Consider the following 17,231-nt stretch of genomic DNA (forward strand, 5'->3'; position numbering starts at 1 on the left):
CTGAAGGTGGTTGCAGTGCAAACAAGCTGAATAGCGATATGGCAGTTTAGGTCTCATGTGGCCATTGGCTAACTACGAAATGAGCAAAGAAAAATATTTATCACTGATATAGAAAGGAAATATGTTGTAATATTTCACTTTTCTGCTCGGTTTTTAAACTAATGATTATGCCCGTGATAAGATGTGTACAAGAGTCGTTCAATTATTAAACAGACAAATGACTGGAGAAAAATGATTATTTATTCAGTGACAATTCCTCAAAAACAATCCTCAAAAACATTTAGGTACTTGTCCCATTTTTCTATAAACATTCTTATTCCAGTAGTAATGAATTGTTCTTCTTAGTATCTGAGCCATTCTTGCACTGCATTTTTGATCAGCTCATTGTTTCTGAACTCTGTGACAAATAAAAAATTTTTGTTAGGACCATACAAAAAGTTTCTGATTGTGCGAGATAGAGCTGTAATGTGAATTTGGTATCACCAACCCGACTTTTGAATAGCTTCCCATGTCTTTTGAGCGATACGGGGGCAGGCGTTAAGTAAATGTTAATACATTAACTTAAAAGACATTTACTTCAAAACACATAATTGTCTTTTGAAAAAGAACTAGGATGCTTCCTCACTATTGTGGGTTCACTTTATTTTCTAGTATGTCACACTAGAGCTTGCTGAAGATTGTTCATTGTTATTCCAAAGAATTGCAATAAGTTGATCCTTTTATGCACCCAAAACACTGAGTAGGGTTCGCTGACGAGAGTTTTTGAACATTTTCCTGGTGGACGAACTCGGATATTTCCCTTTCATATTCTGCCATTTAGATTCCGGCTCAAAATGATGAATCCAAGTTTCATAACAAGTTATTGTGCTATCTAAAAGAGCATTAATTTCAACAAAAAGATGTTGTTTAAGTTCCATGCAAATGTGAATTCAGGTGTCTGGTTTTGAGTCAACTGTCTCAGAATCCAATTTGAATACAATCTTCCCCTAATTCAGCTTACTATGAATAAAGGAAATATCAATCCTTGTTCTACAAATTTCAGCAATTTCTAAAATTTGTTCTTGCAAATTAGATTATTAATGCGATTTTGCAAAGTATAAGTCAGAACTTCCACAAACTATGAAAGTTGGTAACACTTGTTGAACCATTTAAACTGATCAATCCACTTATAAAAATATGCATTTTAATACATTTTCCATCATTCTATTTTAACATACAATTAAATTCTAGTCAGTTTTACAGTCTTAGAAAATAAAAATTCTTTCACGGCACTCATGTCAAGGTAGCTGACATTTTGAAACAAACAAATGAGATTATAATAATATAAACTCTTTTCAAAGAGTTGATATTTTCTAAATCAGAGGTGCCAAGTTAAACAGTTTCGATTAAGGCTATTAAATAGTTTTTCTGTTATTGTAATTGTCTCTAATTTAACTCTTTTATCCCTATGAAGTCCTCATTCTATCATAGTTCCAATTGTCAACTTATAATGAACACCTGCCTTCATAAAAGAAAGAAATGTTCCGCATAATTTGAAATGCCGTCGTTAAAACATTTAAAAAAAAATAATAATCTTTCGTATTCATTGACTATATAAAACATGTTAGATATCATAAGAATAGTAACTTTACACAGTAGACAAAAATAGATTTTTCATACTTTTTATCTTTCATCATAAAAATAAATATATATGGTTGTAACTGATGTTTTCTTGTAGTTTCCACTATGAATAAATAAATAAATGCATGTTTTTTTTTTTTTTATAAATTTGTTTCACAATTATAGAAATTTTATATGCAAACTGGAATCTGTTTTAGGTCTAACTCTGTCTTTAAGGACAATAGGTCCAGCATTTGGATTCATAATAGGATATTTCTGTTTAAAGATATATATTGATCCAACTTTAACTCCAATTATTGATAATAAAGATCCGCGCTGGCTTGGAGCTTGGTGGCTAGGTAAGCTGTTACATTTAAATTTATCTGCTTTGTGTTTTTGTGTGTGTATGTTTGTTGTTTGAAATCAATTTCAGGAAAATTACTAACGGAGTTCTTATCTGCCACCAAAATATCTATTGAGTGTTGGCCTGCTCATCACACATCTCCATCTATCACTAGTTGATCCCTCTCCACAAATACACTCATCTCAAGCCTTCAGTTATCTTGTCTACCTACCTGTTCTTGGATCATACTTTCTTTCTTCTGTTATATTGTCTTCCTTTCATTAATAAATAATTATTATTGGGATTGATAATTTCTCTGTTTGTTAAATGTACCCCAGTCATCTTGTTATACTAGTTAACAAAAAAAAAATTTTTTCATGTATCTGGAATCGTATATGGTGATTTTAAATAAACATTGGAAATGTCTTTAAAATAACAGTTTTTAAAAGTTTAAATCACTGGAATTGTCTTACCTTTAATTTTTAAAATATGTTGACGCTTGTGTAATGTTTGATCAGTTTCTCTAAACAAAAACCAATATTAGTCTCCCAAAATTCCAGAATCCCATCTTACTTGGTACTGATGCTCCATAGTCAGAATATCCTGATAGAAACGCTCTCCTTGCTCATTGCTAACAGAGCCAAATTTTCAGGAAAAAAGTCTAGGTAGGAGTGTAGGAAATGAATTTTTATGACATCTACATTCTAAACATTTGTAGTGTTCTAACAGCTTATTAATCAATAAAACATAATTTTCATCTTTTCTGTTGCCTAAAAAACCACCAACAATGTCTTTGAAGGACTTTCATGCAGCTAGTTCACATTCTCTTAGTTTATTGTCAAAACCTGAGTCCTTAAGCAGTTTCTTGATTTGGACCGATAACCACATCCTCCTTCAGCTTACCATCACTCAATTTAGGAAAAATAATTTTTAAATGATTAAATCCTGGTCCATCTTTGTTTAGGGACTACAAAATTTTTCATGAGTCCAGGTTTTATGTGAAGTAGCAGCAGTATGATTTTATCATTCTCAATTAATAATATATGCTTTATAGTTTTATTCACGAGCCACAAAGTTCTGCCACAATGGCCAGTTCTTTACTTAGTCATGACTTTTTGTATCACAACTATTCCAAAGACAAAGAAAACAACAATATTTTGTAAACCCACCTTGTAAACCAAGAAGTAATGCAACAACTTTCAGATCACTGCAAACTTGCCACATATGCTCTTTGTATTTTATCGCTTCTAATATTGATGCCATAGTTTCATATGTTTCTTTCATGTTGGACTGCATGAGCTAATAGAATGCATGGCTGTTTGTTATCATTATGCTTTCATGCTAACTTTAGAATAGTCAATAAAATGTCTACATTCTTCTGGAACATGCTGAATTCCAAGCTCTCTCATCAGGCCATCGACATTAGTACAAATGCACAGTGAATTTTTCATTGAAAGAGTTCAATGGAAGAGAAGTTGAAAGAGTTACTTCTTATTGTAAATGTAGTAACTTTCATTTTTTTCACTAAAAGATTCCATTGTTATAGTCTAGATCCCAGAAGTTCAGCTTGCTGCTTTGATAACTTTTAGATTCCGAACTAAATCATTAAGTTAATGTTGTTGAATTAAATGAGAAAATTTCGCATCAGATTCAGGAAGAAATTCTTCAACATCCTCTACATAATCTGCTTCATTTTCAGATTGTTTTTGATTGTAGATCAGATTAGACCCCTTCAAAATACAATTTATAAGCTCTTTTTATTAATTCAGAAATAGTTTTTCTTTGAGATTTAGTCATAAATTTACCACAGACATAACAAAAGTTGGATAATTTGAATGAAAATCCACAAACTTTTACAGAAGCTGCAATGTAGCAAATAAAAACGAGAAAAATCACTTTTGTATTTCAATAAAGAATTGATGAAATATAGCACAACACTAATATCTGTAAAACACAATATACAATACAGACAAATGAAGCTAGACTGAATGAGATTTTAAGCTCTGCATTAGGCAGTAACAGATGTCTGTATGATGTCAACATACAGACATGTTTGTATGTATCTACTTCTCATGATACAGTATGTTTATTTATTTATTAAGCATGTATGCATACTGTTTAAAAGTAGACCTACAGAACTATTCTTAATTGTAACCAGTATTTGATCAAAATGAGTTTACTATAAAAAGTTTTACAAATTTACGATTTATGTAAAACCTTTATATGGTAACATATTCTCAATAGCATATTTGAAATCAGCACTGAAATTACAGTGAGAAAAATTGTGTAACATGTTAGATAAAATTTTGTGTTGACTAGTGTTATTTTTGATTTAATAAACGTGAATTCTCTTCTGCTATAAGTTGATCAAACTTCTGATTTTCCCAACTCCGTTTTTTCCATTTTAAAAATCAACTGAAAATTCTTCTTTTTTAAAGACGTTCACTGTTCTTTCATTTCTAGTAGTCATACCAGTCTTTAAACACCTTTAATTTTGTGCTGTCCTAATTATTTTTTTTTTTTTGAAAATCTTTAAACTGGAAGTATATTACCTCTTTGTAGCTTAGATCCTTTCATGGACACAAATGTTTCTGTCGTTACAGCTGATTAACATCTAAGACTAAAATTCATTATTCCCTTTAAATTTGTGATTCCCTGTACTATCTTCCATGTATTCTTACACTGAGATGATGTCACATGAATATATTATAACAAGACCGGCATAACGGACCCAACAAAGTTGATTGAAAAAGCATATAATCCTTCAAAAATATAACACACCTATAAACTGAGGTTTAAATAAATATTTTCTTGCTGCAATTTTCCTTCCGGTTTGATTTTAATTTTCTAAATAATTTAACAATTAATTTAATCCACCTTACTAGCAGGTTGATATGACTTCTAGATCTTTTGGCTTACTTGGAAGCCAACATCAGGAAATAAAATTAATACATTTTAAGTCAAAAGTTTAAAAAATCATAGTTAAAATTCAAAAATTTTAATTTATTTATATCAGCAGTACCATGTTTGGGAAATTTAATTTTCTAATTAGAGGGTTAATATTCATGTCACTATCAGCAGTCTAAATTATTCTTGAACCCAAGGATATTGTAGCTATAGCTCTTTTTTAAGGAATGCATTACCAGAAAATGATTAGTTTTATTTACTGTTAAAATAGTATCTACATTACAATTTACTTTCATCATGTATTGTAAAACAATTATTCTAGAACTAGGAGGATATAATATCAGAAATTTACATATTTATGAAATCATAAATCACACATTATATTATTCACAGACCTAGAAATAATAAAACAAGATAAATTAATTACTTTCACCAAATAATCAGTAGGTTCAAGATATTTCTTGTAACCACTGTTCTAATAGTCATACAGGTCAAAAAAAAAAAAAAAATTATTTGAACTGAGATAAAAATATATGGATTAGAATGTATTTTTTATGCTAAATCTTAAAATGAAATCAGTTTCTCTTCATCACCCTCAGATTTTTAGTTATGACCCTTTAAAATATTGAAAAACGACTTAAATAATAGAATACAAAAATAATAATTACAAATAAAATTCCTACCTTTATTTTGCAGATATTTATATTTATCTTAATTTCTTTTTTCTTATTTTCCTTTTGTGTTCAGTGAAGCTTCTCATTTTATTATCCAGCAGTAGTCACTCATCACAGATTCATCCCTTCTGCCTTGATAATGTTGTTCCATCTGCAATACATTTTGGTGGAACCTTTCTCCTTCTTTGTCACTGATTTCACCAAAGTTTAAAGAGAAAAAGTTCAAATGAGAATGTTAAAAATGAATTTTCAATGATATTCTGCAGCCTAAATTTTTTAGTTCACTAAGAGTTCATTTATAAGCTGATTATGGTTTTCAGCTTTTTTGTTTCCAAGAAAACCAGTAACTACATCTTTGAATGACTTCTATGCTGCTAGTTCTTCAGGATTCAGATTGCTATCAAAGTCATTTATATTTTCACGAATTAATTTTCTTATTTGTGACCCAATGAATATTCCCTCTTTTAATTTGGCTTCACTTAATTGTGAAAAAACCTCAGCTAAATAATTAATGCCGTCTCTATATTTATCTAATGGTTTTACAAAATTCTTCATCAGGCCTAGCTTTATGTGTAGAGGTGGTAAAATAATACTAATCATAATAATAATAGTCTGCTTCTACAAGGGGTATACTGACAACATTTTCCTTTCCTGAGGTAAACTGATTTCTTTTTGGCCATTCCTTTAACTGCATAATGTTTATCTATTCCACAAACACAAGAAACACATATATTTTGTAAAGCCACTCTGGAGATCAAGGAGCAGCCCTAACTGCTTTCAGATTAGCAGTAATTTGTCATGATATCATACTTAACCATGTTACTTTGCCATGTTTGTCATACTTAATAGCTTTTAAAATTTCTGACATACTTTCTTTCTTTCCTACAACATGTGCTACTGGTATAAAAGAAAACTTATTCGAGTTATGCAACAACACTGCTTTTAAGCTTCTTTTTTACTCTATAAACGCCAATCATGAATAATATATTCAGTGTTGAGTTCAAGCATTAGCCCCTTAACATCATGGCAGGAACAAATTAAACCATCTCTTCTAAAGTATTTCAGTAAATTTTCATTTCGATTTCTATTTTCTGAAATTTTAGTATCCTTGCTTAATAAATTCCATTCTTTAAGACATGAACCTAAGAGTTTTGCAATTTGTTTTGACAAATACAAGTCATGAATTAGGTTGTTCAGTTCTGCTTCTTTGATGAGGTGAGGTTCAGTATTTGATTCTTCTGAAATGTAATTAATTTCTGTTGAAGTTGAGGATTCATCAGTTGAGCCTTCTGGGTAATGAGAAATTTCTTTCCAAGACGTTGGAGCAATTGGAATTGGTAAATCAACACCATGAAACACTGGTCTCAAAGCTGAACAAATATTAGGGTATGCGATACTGCTTTTATTGTTTGAATTGAAACCTGTAACATTTGTTAAGCAAAAATAGCAGTTATCACAATACTTAGTAGGCTCTCACCAAATCATAGGTATGCCAAAAGGCAAATGCTGTTTTTTTCCTTTTAACCACTGGGTTAATTTAACGTAGCACTTGATCCATGTTACATGTGGAGCCCAGGATTTATCTTGGTCTCCCAAGGGGCAGTCAAAATAATATTTGTAAGCAGTTTTCAGCAGATTTGATACTGGTTTTCAGTGACTTTTCATGGTGAATTCTCCTCAAAGGTAACAAAAATATTTGGAGAATTTTTATAAGCCCGATTTTTATTCATTGTAAAATTCAAAACATTGTAATGAATGAAGGTAAACTGAAACATTGCAGAAATACTTACTTAATTAAGAAAATGATTAAGTTTTAATTTATAAATACTTGATTACTTAAAATACTTTATAAAAATTGTTTCATCCATGGAGTGCAATAAAACACTCGCGCGCGCAACTTAACAAATCTTGATGTTCAATAAAATAATACCAAAAGTTGTTCTGTCATAAAATCTTTCATTAAATTTATGGCATCACTTATGAAACAGTCTTTATAATATGATTATAGTAAAACCACTACCACAACTAAAGAACACAGCAAGACATGCCAACAGCTGAACTCATACTGAAGAAAATTATTTGACTAACTGACATGTCTATACAAGTCTGGCTTGGCATGAAATGACATTTGACTGTCATGTATCAAATGTAGATCTACAGCATGCATACAGTATAAATCAGAAGTGAATAAGTAAACATACAAACGTGCTAACTTATTTGCATTGTTTGTTCCTTGAATGATAGAACAGATAAATTTAAGGAATTGTAACTTAAGAACGTTACGTGATGTGTTGTTTTGGAATACATATTCAGATTCAACATATAAAATACTATATACAACATCTACTCCCTTGCAGTTCCAAATTTTATGTTGACCAATGTCATTATTGAAATAAACTATAGCTAATTTGATATTGATACATATTATTTAAAGTATATTATTAATTAAATAAGAAAGCAATACATCTTAATCTAATTTTATAATAACTGTAAAATATGTGTAATTTATTACTGTATTTTATAATCTCTGTCATTTTTAATGTACATCTATTTTTTTATCTAAATATTTAGAAAACTTTACGCTAAAATATATACATTTAACAGGTTGGCTTTTACTAGGCACAACAATGGTACTATTTTCTCTTTTAATATCACTATTTCCAAAAAAGTTACCACCAAAGAAAAGTCAAGTTGATATTATAAGAAATGGAGACTGCACTGGAGTAACAGAACAAGATGAACACAAGAAGCAACAAATAAATAATTCTAACTTGACGCAAATTGAGAAAATGCAAATTCATGAAGAAAAACCTAAGGCACCAACATTAAAAGGTTTGTCATTTTGACTGTTTGTTTTACTGTCTAAATATAATTCTTAGTAATGCAGCAATAATAATATTTAGTGTAAGTTAATAAGTAAATGATGTAAAGAATTTTCCATCTGCTCATAAATTTAATTTATGTGATATAGATGAATTTGTGTTAAGAATTATTATTATCATTTATTTATGTAGAATTTATGTTAAGATATAGATGAAATTAGGTACATATATGTATCTTTAAATGTACTATGATATTATTTTGGTACTCAATTAATAATACTTAATAAATGGGTACTTCCTTTTTTTATTATTATTTCAGTTAAAGATTTTTTAGGGACCTTAGAAATGTTACCTTAATGTTTGACTAGAAGTGATCTTTGTCTTATATTATAGAAATTTCCACAAGTCTAAGAGTAATTATTTTGTTTGTTTTTTTATCTTATTTTCTTACTTCTCTACAAATTACATCTTGAAACCTATTTTTTAGTAATTCTATAAAGTTCTTCAATATTCATGCACACAGCATCTGTGCAAATCTTGCATCATAATACATCACACCATAGAAGTGCCGGATTCATCAGATAAATGTACAAATGTTCAAATAATTGGATAATGTTTTATTTTAATATTTTCCAATTATTTTTGCCCCTCTTTTCTAATGTTTTTATTCTAATAAATGAATTTTTATTTTTTATTTTTATAGCCAATTTTTTTTAAATTTCACAGCCAAATTTTTATATATAACTTACTGTGTATGATTTTTATTTTTAATGTAAATTACACAAGGTTAGCGAGCAAAGCGAGAATAGATAATGTTTAGTTAGATTCTATTATATGTTACATTTTGTCTAAATATAAGTTTTGTTTTTTTCAACAAAAATATTTTCTGTGAATTTATCATTTTATAGCTATTTCTCCAACATATTTTTAATTAAGCATTCAAAAACAACCTATTTTGCAAGTAAGTATTAAGTTAAAAAATTTTTTAAAAAATTGGCTTATGGATTCCGCAAAAGTATTCTACCTAGTATTGTTATTTAATTGTAGGCACATTACACAATAATTTAACTTGAATATTTGTATTAAGTATGTAACATTTTATGAATATTATTTACCCATTTACAAATTTTTATATTAAATGTTTAAGTTGACTCAAAGATTACATTTCAACTAACTAGACATTCTGACTAAGTTCTAAGGTTCAAAAAGACAGTTAATTTCATATGGATTTGGATACTGGATCATGGATACCGGTGTTCTTTGGTGGTTGGTTTCAATTAACCACACTTTTCAGGAACGGTCTACCTGAGACTGTACAAGACTACACTTCATTTACATTTATACATATCACCCTCATTCGTCCTTTGAAGTAATACCTTACGGTGGTTCCGGAGGCTAAACAGAAAAAAGAAAAAACATTCTGAGTTAAGATAAAGATAAAGTAACAGAAATAAGAAGAAATAAGTTAAGTAAAACAAACCAATTAGATAAGAAGAAATAACACATATGATTCCATGATTGAACACCTGTTATTTTTATGTAAATGATTGCGGAAAGAACATTATTGTGGACTCTTTTGTAGTCCTTTCAACAGAGTTTTTTTTGATGAAACATCCATAAACATCTTTGGAATCATAGTCAATAGAACAACTATTGGCGGATATTTCCTTAAGTAAATATTAAGCACAGGAAATACAAAAACTTGTTTATTAAATTTATACTATTATATAAAGAGGAAGAGGATTTTTTTGTTCAGGATAAACAAAAAACTACTCACTCAGTTGTAACCAAATTATTATCCATGTTTCTTGGCATAACTGAGAAGGTAAACAGATATATTTCGTCTCGAAAAAAAAAGGTAGTAGTGAGTAGTGGGGAGATTTGCTGGTTGAAGGACAAAAATTAATGAATTGAATTAATGAACTGTGAGTCTCTAACACTGTGTGAGCTGGCTTTGAAATGAATGGTTTGTCAATCAAATGAATAATATTTCGAAAATTATAGAATTAAATTTACGTTAAATAAAATAATATTAAATAAATTAAAAATATATCTGTTTAACAGAAAGTCCCCATGGACTTCCCGTGGGGATTGCATGTGATGCTAGAGTGGTGAGGTATGCAAGCACCTCATGGGAGGCTAGACCAATCATCACCATCAACTGATAACAAACAAGGTACTCCAGGGGTGCTGTCTTTGGAGGTGCTATATAATGTTTTGGGTGTTTTGGGAGGTGCTCTTATAATATCTCTGCAAAAAATCATTTGCTTTCAAAATTCAAACGGGGTATTTGTCAGTAGGTTGAAGGCTAACTTTTGCATACATCAGATACACTCTGTATCTAACAGATCACGATTATTCAGAAATGTTATCTAAGAATGAAAAACTATTTAAATAAAAAATTATTTATTAAAATGTGTAAATAATAAATAGTCCGTTTATGGTATTGCACTTCTCATTCAGGCCACTAGGTGGTGAGCCGCTAAATTCTCATGCTCCTTTCTTACAGCGAGCCGCTCCCAAGATATTTTTCATTAGAGATATTTTTAACAGTCTTATTGAAATTGGAGAAAACATATCATGAGTGATTCACAATCAACACCAAGCAAAAACTGCTGAAGATAAATTGATGAAAATTTGAACGTATGTTCTTCTTACAGTATAATTGCACTCTAAGAAAGAATTTTTTGAAATTCCAAGTTTAAAAGGGTAAAATGGAGTAACAATGAAATTTACTATTTTTAAAGATATCAGCTTGAATTTATTTTGTGTGTGCAATCTTCACTGAATATCTAAAAACCACTTCTAGGTTTTTGAAATTCTGAGTTTCAAGAGTTAAAATGAATTTTTTATTATTTTTTTTAAAATCCTGGTATTTTTTTTTTAATTTCTTTATAATGAATGATGAAATCAACCTGATTTGTGGTGAGTGTAATCTTCATGTGAATACACCAATTTTTAGCTTTTTTAAATTTAACCTTGAAAGGGGGTGAAGAAAGATAAAAAAAGGTTTTGACAGTGATTGTAAATTTTTCCAATCCCAACATTACTTAACAAGATATTCAGTAGATCTGAGCTTGCAATATTCTTCAGATAAATTTTATAAACCATTTTCGGGTTTTTTGAATTCCAATTTTTTTAAGGGTTGCGAAGGGGTACGCAGCTGTGGCTTAACCAACACAGGCACTGCCACCATTACTGTAAGTGTGACTGGCTGTACCTGCCTCCAGTTACTTGATTAAAAAACATAAAAGTAAAAGGTTGACTGCTTCAGGAAATGCAAGTAACCATATAGCATGGGCAAAGCTGTGACAGGGAGCTAGTATGAAAGAATATATTCTGTGAAAGAAAATATATATTTACTATGCAGGAGAACAACAATTCTATAAAAAAGTGATATTAATGTGACGGATATTGTTAAATAACTTCAATAACATAATACTTTTGTTTCAAGTAAGATTGAAAGAAAATAACAAAATTTGATCTTAACACATCTTTTATTAAAAGCGTGACAACATAGGAAGTCAGACATAACAAAAATCAAATATCTGAACATGATACTTTGAAACTAATATGACTATTGTCATCTATTCAATTGCAGTCTCATCCTAAACCTATATCAATGTTTTTCAATATGTTAGCCAGATATGACAGGTCCACCCATTACTTTCCACAAAAGCGTAGACATAATTGTTTAAGTTAAATAATTTTTTTTCATTTAAAATGAAAAGTGTTCAAAACTGTAAATTAAAGTTCATTTAAAATCTAAGTTTTGTTCTACCAAAAACAATGGATTTGATAAATATGGAATGTATTTAATTTTATAGAGAAGGTTTAACTATTATTAATTATTATTACTATTCTCCTAATGTATGTATACATTATAATCTGTCCAGCTAGTGAACAGAATAAGCAACTTCCCCCCCCCCCCCCAATGGTCCAATGAGATGAGAATATGTATAACAAGTGAATGAGGTGTAGTCTTGTGCAGACTCAGGTTGACTGTTTCTAAGACTTGTGATTAATTGAACACCAACCAACGGTACTATACCGGTGTCCACTGTCTAGTACTCGTATCTGTATAAAAACAACTAACTTTTACTACGGTTTGAACCTCAGAATCTGTGACTATGAAAAATCATCTGTTAACCTAATTTGTGATAAGTTTTTGGATTTTTTTGAGTAAAATGTTTTTAAAGTGCCTACTCTCACGAAGAACAAAATTATAGATTAACATGAATTAGATTGAAAATTTTTTAAATAAAAAAATGTGTTTAAAAAGATGCTAATCACTGACTTTTCTTTTCTAACAAAATACAAATGTTATTCAAATAGATGGTACATAAATGTTAAGTTTCAAGATAAAATCCGTAGGATTCAAAGAGATTACATAAAGACATCTGGGCTAGGTGTCCCAAGCAAAGTAAGAAAAAAATATAAAAATAACATAAAAGCATTAAAAATTAATTCCTAATTTTTAACATTAAGAAATTAATTTTATTAATCTTTGAAAATTAACAGTAACTTAGGTATCGCGTGAAATACAGAACTTGTGCGATTCAGCAATTCTATGCAACAATGAGAGACTGAGTTGTATAAGGTAGGACTACTATACTAAACTATAATATTCTACACAATATCAATCCATTTAAACGTGAAAACCACTTTAATATTCATAGTAGGTAATTGTTCTGTAAATGCATATAAAAAATGAAAAATCAGCTGGTGTGTACTTTAATTTCTTAAATGTAGAAACTAGAGGGCACTGCACACTATTATTAACATCTGATCTAATTCCTGCTTAACTTACATTGTTTGTCATATTGTTATTTGCAATTATATTTTTAAATCCTGATCAACACTTTAATTAAAATGTTGTTACTCACTGTTAAATGTTGACAAAAGAAAAACAAATTCTTGCCTCAAAAAAAAAATGGTATGCAAGTAATTTTAATGCAAGATTACCAAGTGAAATAATCCCTTTCATTCATTTCCACTATCTGATAAGTTTGTCTAAAACTTAAGGAGTACTTTGAAGAGCATGGTTTTTTTATTTATTATCTCAGAACACGGATATCTAAAACAGGTGAAGAAAGCAATCTGAAAATCATTTTGTCAAGAAACTTCTCCAAAAAAGGTAACTGTTAAGCAATAAGTTTCAAGTCATTCTGTTCAAAGAATTCTATACCAGGAAAAGTTTAAATGGTTAGTCTTCTTCATGGTTTCATACAAAAATCCTGACTATAGGCTGTCGTTTTCAAACTGGTAATAAGTGAAATCGAATAAGAAAATCCTAAATTATTTTTAAACATTTTTTAAAGGATAAAGCAAACTAAATTATCAGGCCAGGTAAACAAGCATAGTTAACTTACAGATATCTAGAAAACAACAATTTTTTTGATACAGTGACAGGGAAGAAGTTTCTGGAAACACTGGTTACCTATGCTGTTCTTCAGCTGCAAATCAAACTTTAAAATTCTTTTATTACTTCATTCATTTCATCTTTCTAATAAGAAAATATTAAGCAACCACTGGTTTGATCTCAAACTGCTCACATTATATAGATGAATATATAATATATGTAAAGTAAGATAACATTTTCTTATGCACTCATGGTTACATAATAATATAAACAAAACAAATCATAAAATTTATTTTACTTTTATTAATAACTGTCCCATTAAAATAAGCTATTTCTTTTACCTTTATCAAACAGATTCTACAATTTTTTTTTTTTCATTTATATCATGTAAGTTAATATGTGAAAATTGTTTACCCTGTACAAGAAAATATGTATGTACTTGCATATCATAATAAATAAATTATTTCTGTTTCAGAATTTCCTTCTGCACTGGCCAGATTATTGAAGAATAAATTGCTAATTGTAAACATACTCTCAGGAGTGTTTTATATTTTAGGTGGATCTGGTTATATAACTTATATAACAAAATATTTGGAAATACAGTTTCAAGCATCTGCAGCAGATGCAAGTTTTATTATAGGTATAAATTTTATTTTTCTTCATACTATGAATTAAAGCTTAGGATTTGTTATTAATATTAATATTACTAATATTATTAATATTAATTGTTGTTAATTATTAATATTACACAAAACGTACCTCTAAGCAGCAGGAAATTTTCTCTTAATTAAAATTAAAACTGAATTAAAAATAGTATCTATTAGAGGAAAGTATAAAGTTAAGATAATTAAAAATTTCACTCTTTACTCTATTCAGATTTCTTTCATATCAACAATGTTTACTACTATTCAATATCTGTTAATTTATTTTTTATCAGCATCTATTAATAATTTAAGTATTTTTTTGTTTTCTAAAAATTTATTTTGTGTAACATCTTTATCTACTAATATCTTTGTTAAAGGAAGAGTTGTTAATGGTAAAAAGAGTATGAAACAAATTAAAAGATTCTTCTTTTAAAAAAAAAATAAAGTATTTTTATTCACGCCAATCAAAAAATATTTAAATTTTAAATTGATTTAAAATACACTTCAAATAAATTGGTGTGTCAGTCAAAGGAGCATATTTACAAAAACAATCAAGAAAATAAAATACGCAAATGATATCAGGGAACTTACACAACAGTAATTAGAATGTGTAACCTGCACCTAGTGTGAAGATGACTTTGCAGTTAATATACATTTTATAAATATTTTAGGGTTCTGTAGGATCTAAAGAACAGAAATTATAATTTAATAAAATAAAAATTATAATTTAAAAAAATCTATAAAATATTTATAATAGTTTTATTACTATTAAATGGTTATAATAAACGAGAACAAGGTAACACAGCTTTGACAAAGCAAATATTTTTATTATCATTACATTACATTCATTAGCTTGATATTTATATTATAAAAAGAAAATAGTGTAAGGAATTTTGGTGAAATGACAGGACATAAGTAAGGTACTACATACAAAGATGAGTATAATGTAATACACAAATAAATAGACAATGAATGTATAATGGAATGGGGACATTTAAATGGTCTGGAAAATCACCATACCCTTGTTGAATTACTGCCAAAATTACAACCAACAACTGTATTCATTTCAAAACAGGGTTTAATTAGTGGGATATTCAAAAGGAGAAGAAGTAACAACATTGATGATGTGGATATATTCAGAAGTTATTCCTTTGTTATGATGTATAAGAGCCTACATACTGCCTACTATATTAAACGACCAAATACAAAAGTTGTCTAATGCTCTTTTAAAATAAATTTAACTTATGTCAGAAAAGCTATAAAGTAGAATCTTTCATAAAAATTGGTAAGCATAAAGATTTACAAATGTTGAAACTGATAGGAGTCATGCATAAAATTTATAAAGAGTAATCAAAATGGAAATTAAAATAACTGACCGACTATGATGTTACCAATTTATTGAAAAGAAAAAAATTACATGAATGATATCAGCAAGTACGGTTTATAAAATGAATACCAGGTAAAATCTTTTTCCGGGCCTCTGTGGCGCGAGTGGTAGCACCTTAGCCTTTCATCTGGATGTCCCAGGTTTGAATCCTGGTCAGGCATGGCATTTTCACATGCTACTTGTCATTCACCTCATCCTCTTAAGTAATACCTAAGGGAAAAAAAGGGAAAATCTTTTACTCAAGTTTTGCAACTAATCTTCTTGGAGGACTGTTTGAAAATGTTTTGAATTTAAGAATTATTTCAGGATACATATGATTACAGTGATACATTCATTTCCACTAGAGAATAAGAATGATTACAAATAATAAAAAAAATCATCAAACTTTTCTTTAAAAAAGTATTTTACCTACATATTTGGAAGAGAAATACTACTACATGGCCACTGAGGAATAAAAAAAAAAAACATTAAAATTTTAGGCTTAATGTTTGATCATAAGAAAATGTTAGTATAGCAATAAGATTTTTTTAATTTCATACACATTGAAACTATTAAAATTAACTATTGAAATTAGTGTAGCAATTTATGATTCCTGTTTTTGTTATGGCCCAATAGTGTTTACTTATTTTTAAAAATGTTGTGGTTTTTAAAAAGAAATTCTATTCTTTTGTTCCTTGTAATCTGTTGATTTAGGTTCTTTAAACATAGATAGAAAGAATTAGACTTGTCTAATTCATGGTTTCACTGTAATAAAAAGGTACTTTAAAACAAAAATGGTATATAATTTGAATGCATTTAAAACTATTGAAAATCAAACCTGAATACTTGTTCAGCTGTATTTAAGAATCTAACACTGCATCTATTTAACAAGTGTAGTCCAGGCTACATTATTTACATATGCTACATGCCAGCACAAATAATTCAGAAATATATGTAGTGCAACATAGCAAGGTATAGCTTAGCTTAACTTTCTATGAGGACCAACCATAAGACTTGAATATACATAAAATAACCAAAATATAAGAATTAACATGAGAATCCTTTTCTTTTTTTTTAAATTCTCTGATTACACACAGTAAACATTACAGTAGATTACAGTAGGGTAAACAGAATACAGCTTTGGATAGAAACGAAGATAGAAACAACTAATGAATTCAGTAGTGTAAATAATTATCTAGAAATGCAAATGAAACTAACTGAAAACAAGACCTCAATATTTGCTCAGCAGTTTTCAACAGTCTAGCACTGCACCTATTTACACATTCATAGAAGGGTAGTGAATAGACAACTGCACACTATATTTCACGTCAGTGGCAACTTGCATATAGGCACTGTGGAATTGCAGCACCCCCTATTGCTACTTGATATTATCGATAACATTTAATATAATGAGTCCTTTTTACTTCAATTCTTTCTTTATACTTGTTCAATATATAATCCTTAAGCTTAATTTATGAAAAAATCCCCAGTTTTTGGAAAAAAAAGTTTAAGCC

General features: G+C 29.0%; 1 protein-coding gene across 2 annotated transcripts in view; it reads left to right on the top strand.

The window, feature by feature from the left end:
- The window catches only part of Oatp33Ea (Organic anion transporting polypeptide 33Ea), a 144,726-nt gene that overhangs the window by 100,973 nt on the left and 26,522 nt on the right, over nucleotides 1-17,231 (top strand). For both annotated transcript variants that reach the window (XM_075381401.1, XM_075381409.1), the window contains 3 exons: nucleotides 1,818-1,958; nucleotides 8,128-8,355; nucleotides 14,183-14,347. In XM_075381401.1, coding sequence (XP_075237516.1) covers nucleotides 1,818-1,958; nucleotides 8,128-8,355; nucleotides 14,183-14,347 — 534 coding nt within the window. The remainder of the gene's footprint in view (nucleotides 1-1,817; nucleotides 1,959-8,127; nucleotides 8,356-14,182; nucleotides 14,348-17,231) is intronic.

This window comes from Lycorma delicatula, chromosome 1 (assembly GCF_047948215.1).
Source record: "Lycorma delicatula isolate Av1 chromosome 1, ASM4794821v1, whole genome shotgun sequence".
Classification (NCBI taxonomy): domain Eukaryota; kingdom Metazoa; phylum Arthropoda; class Insecta; order Hemiptera; family Fulgoridae; genus Lycorma; species Lycorma delicatula.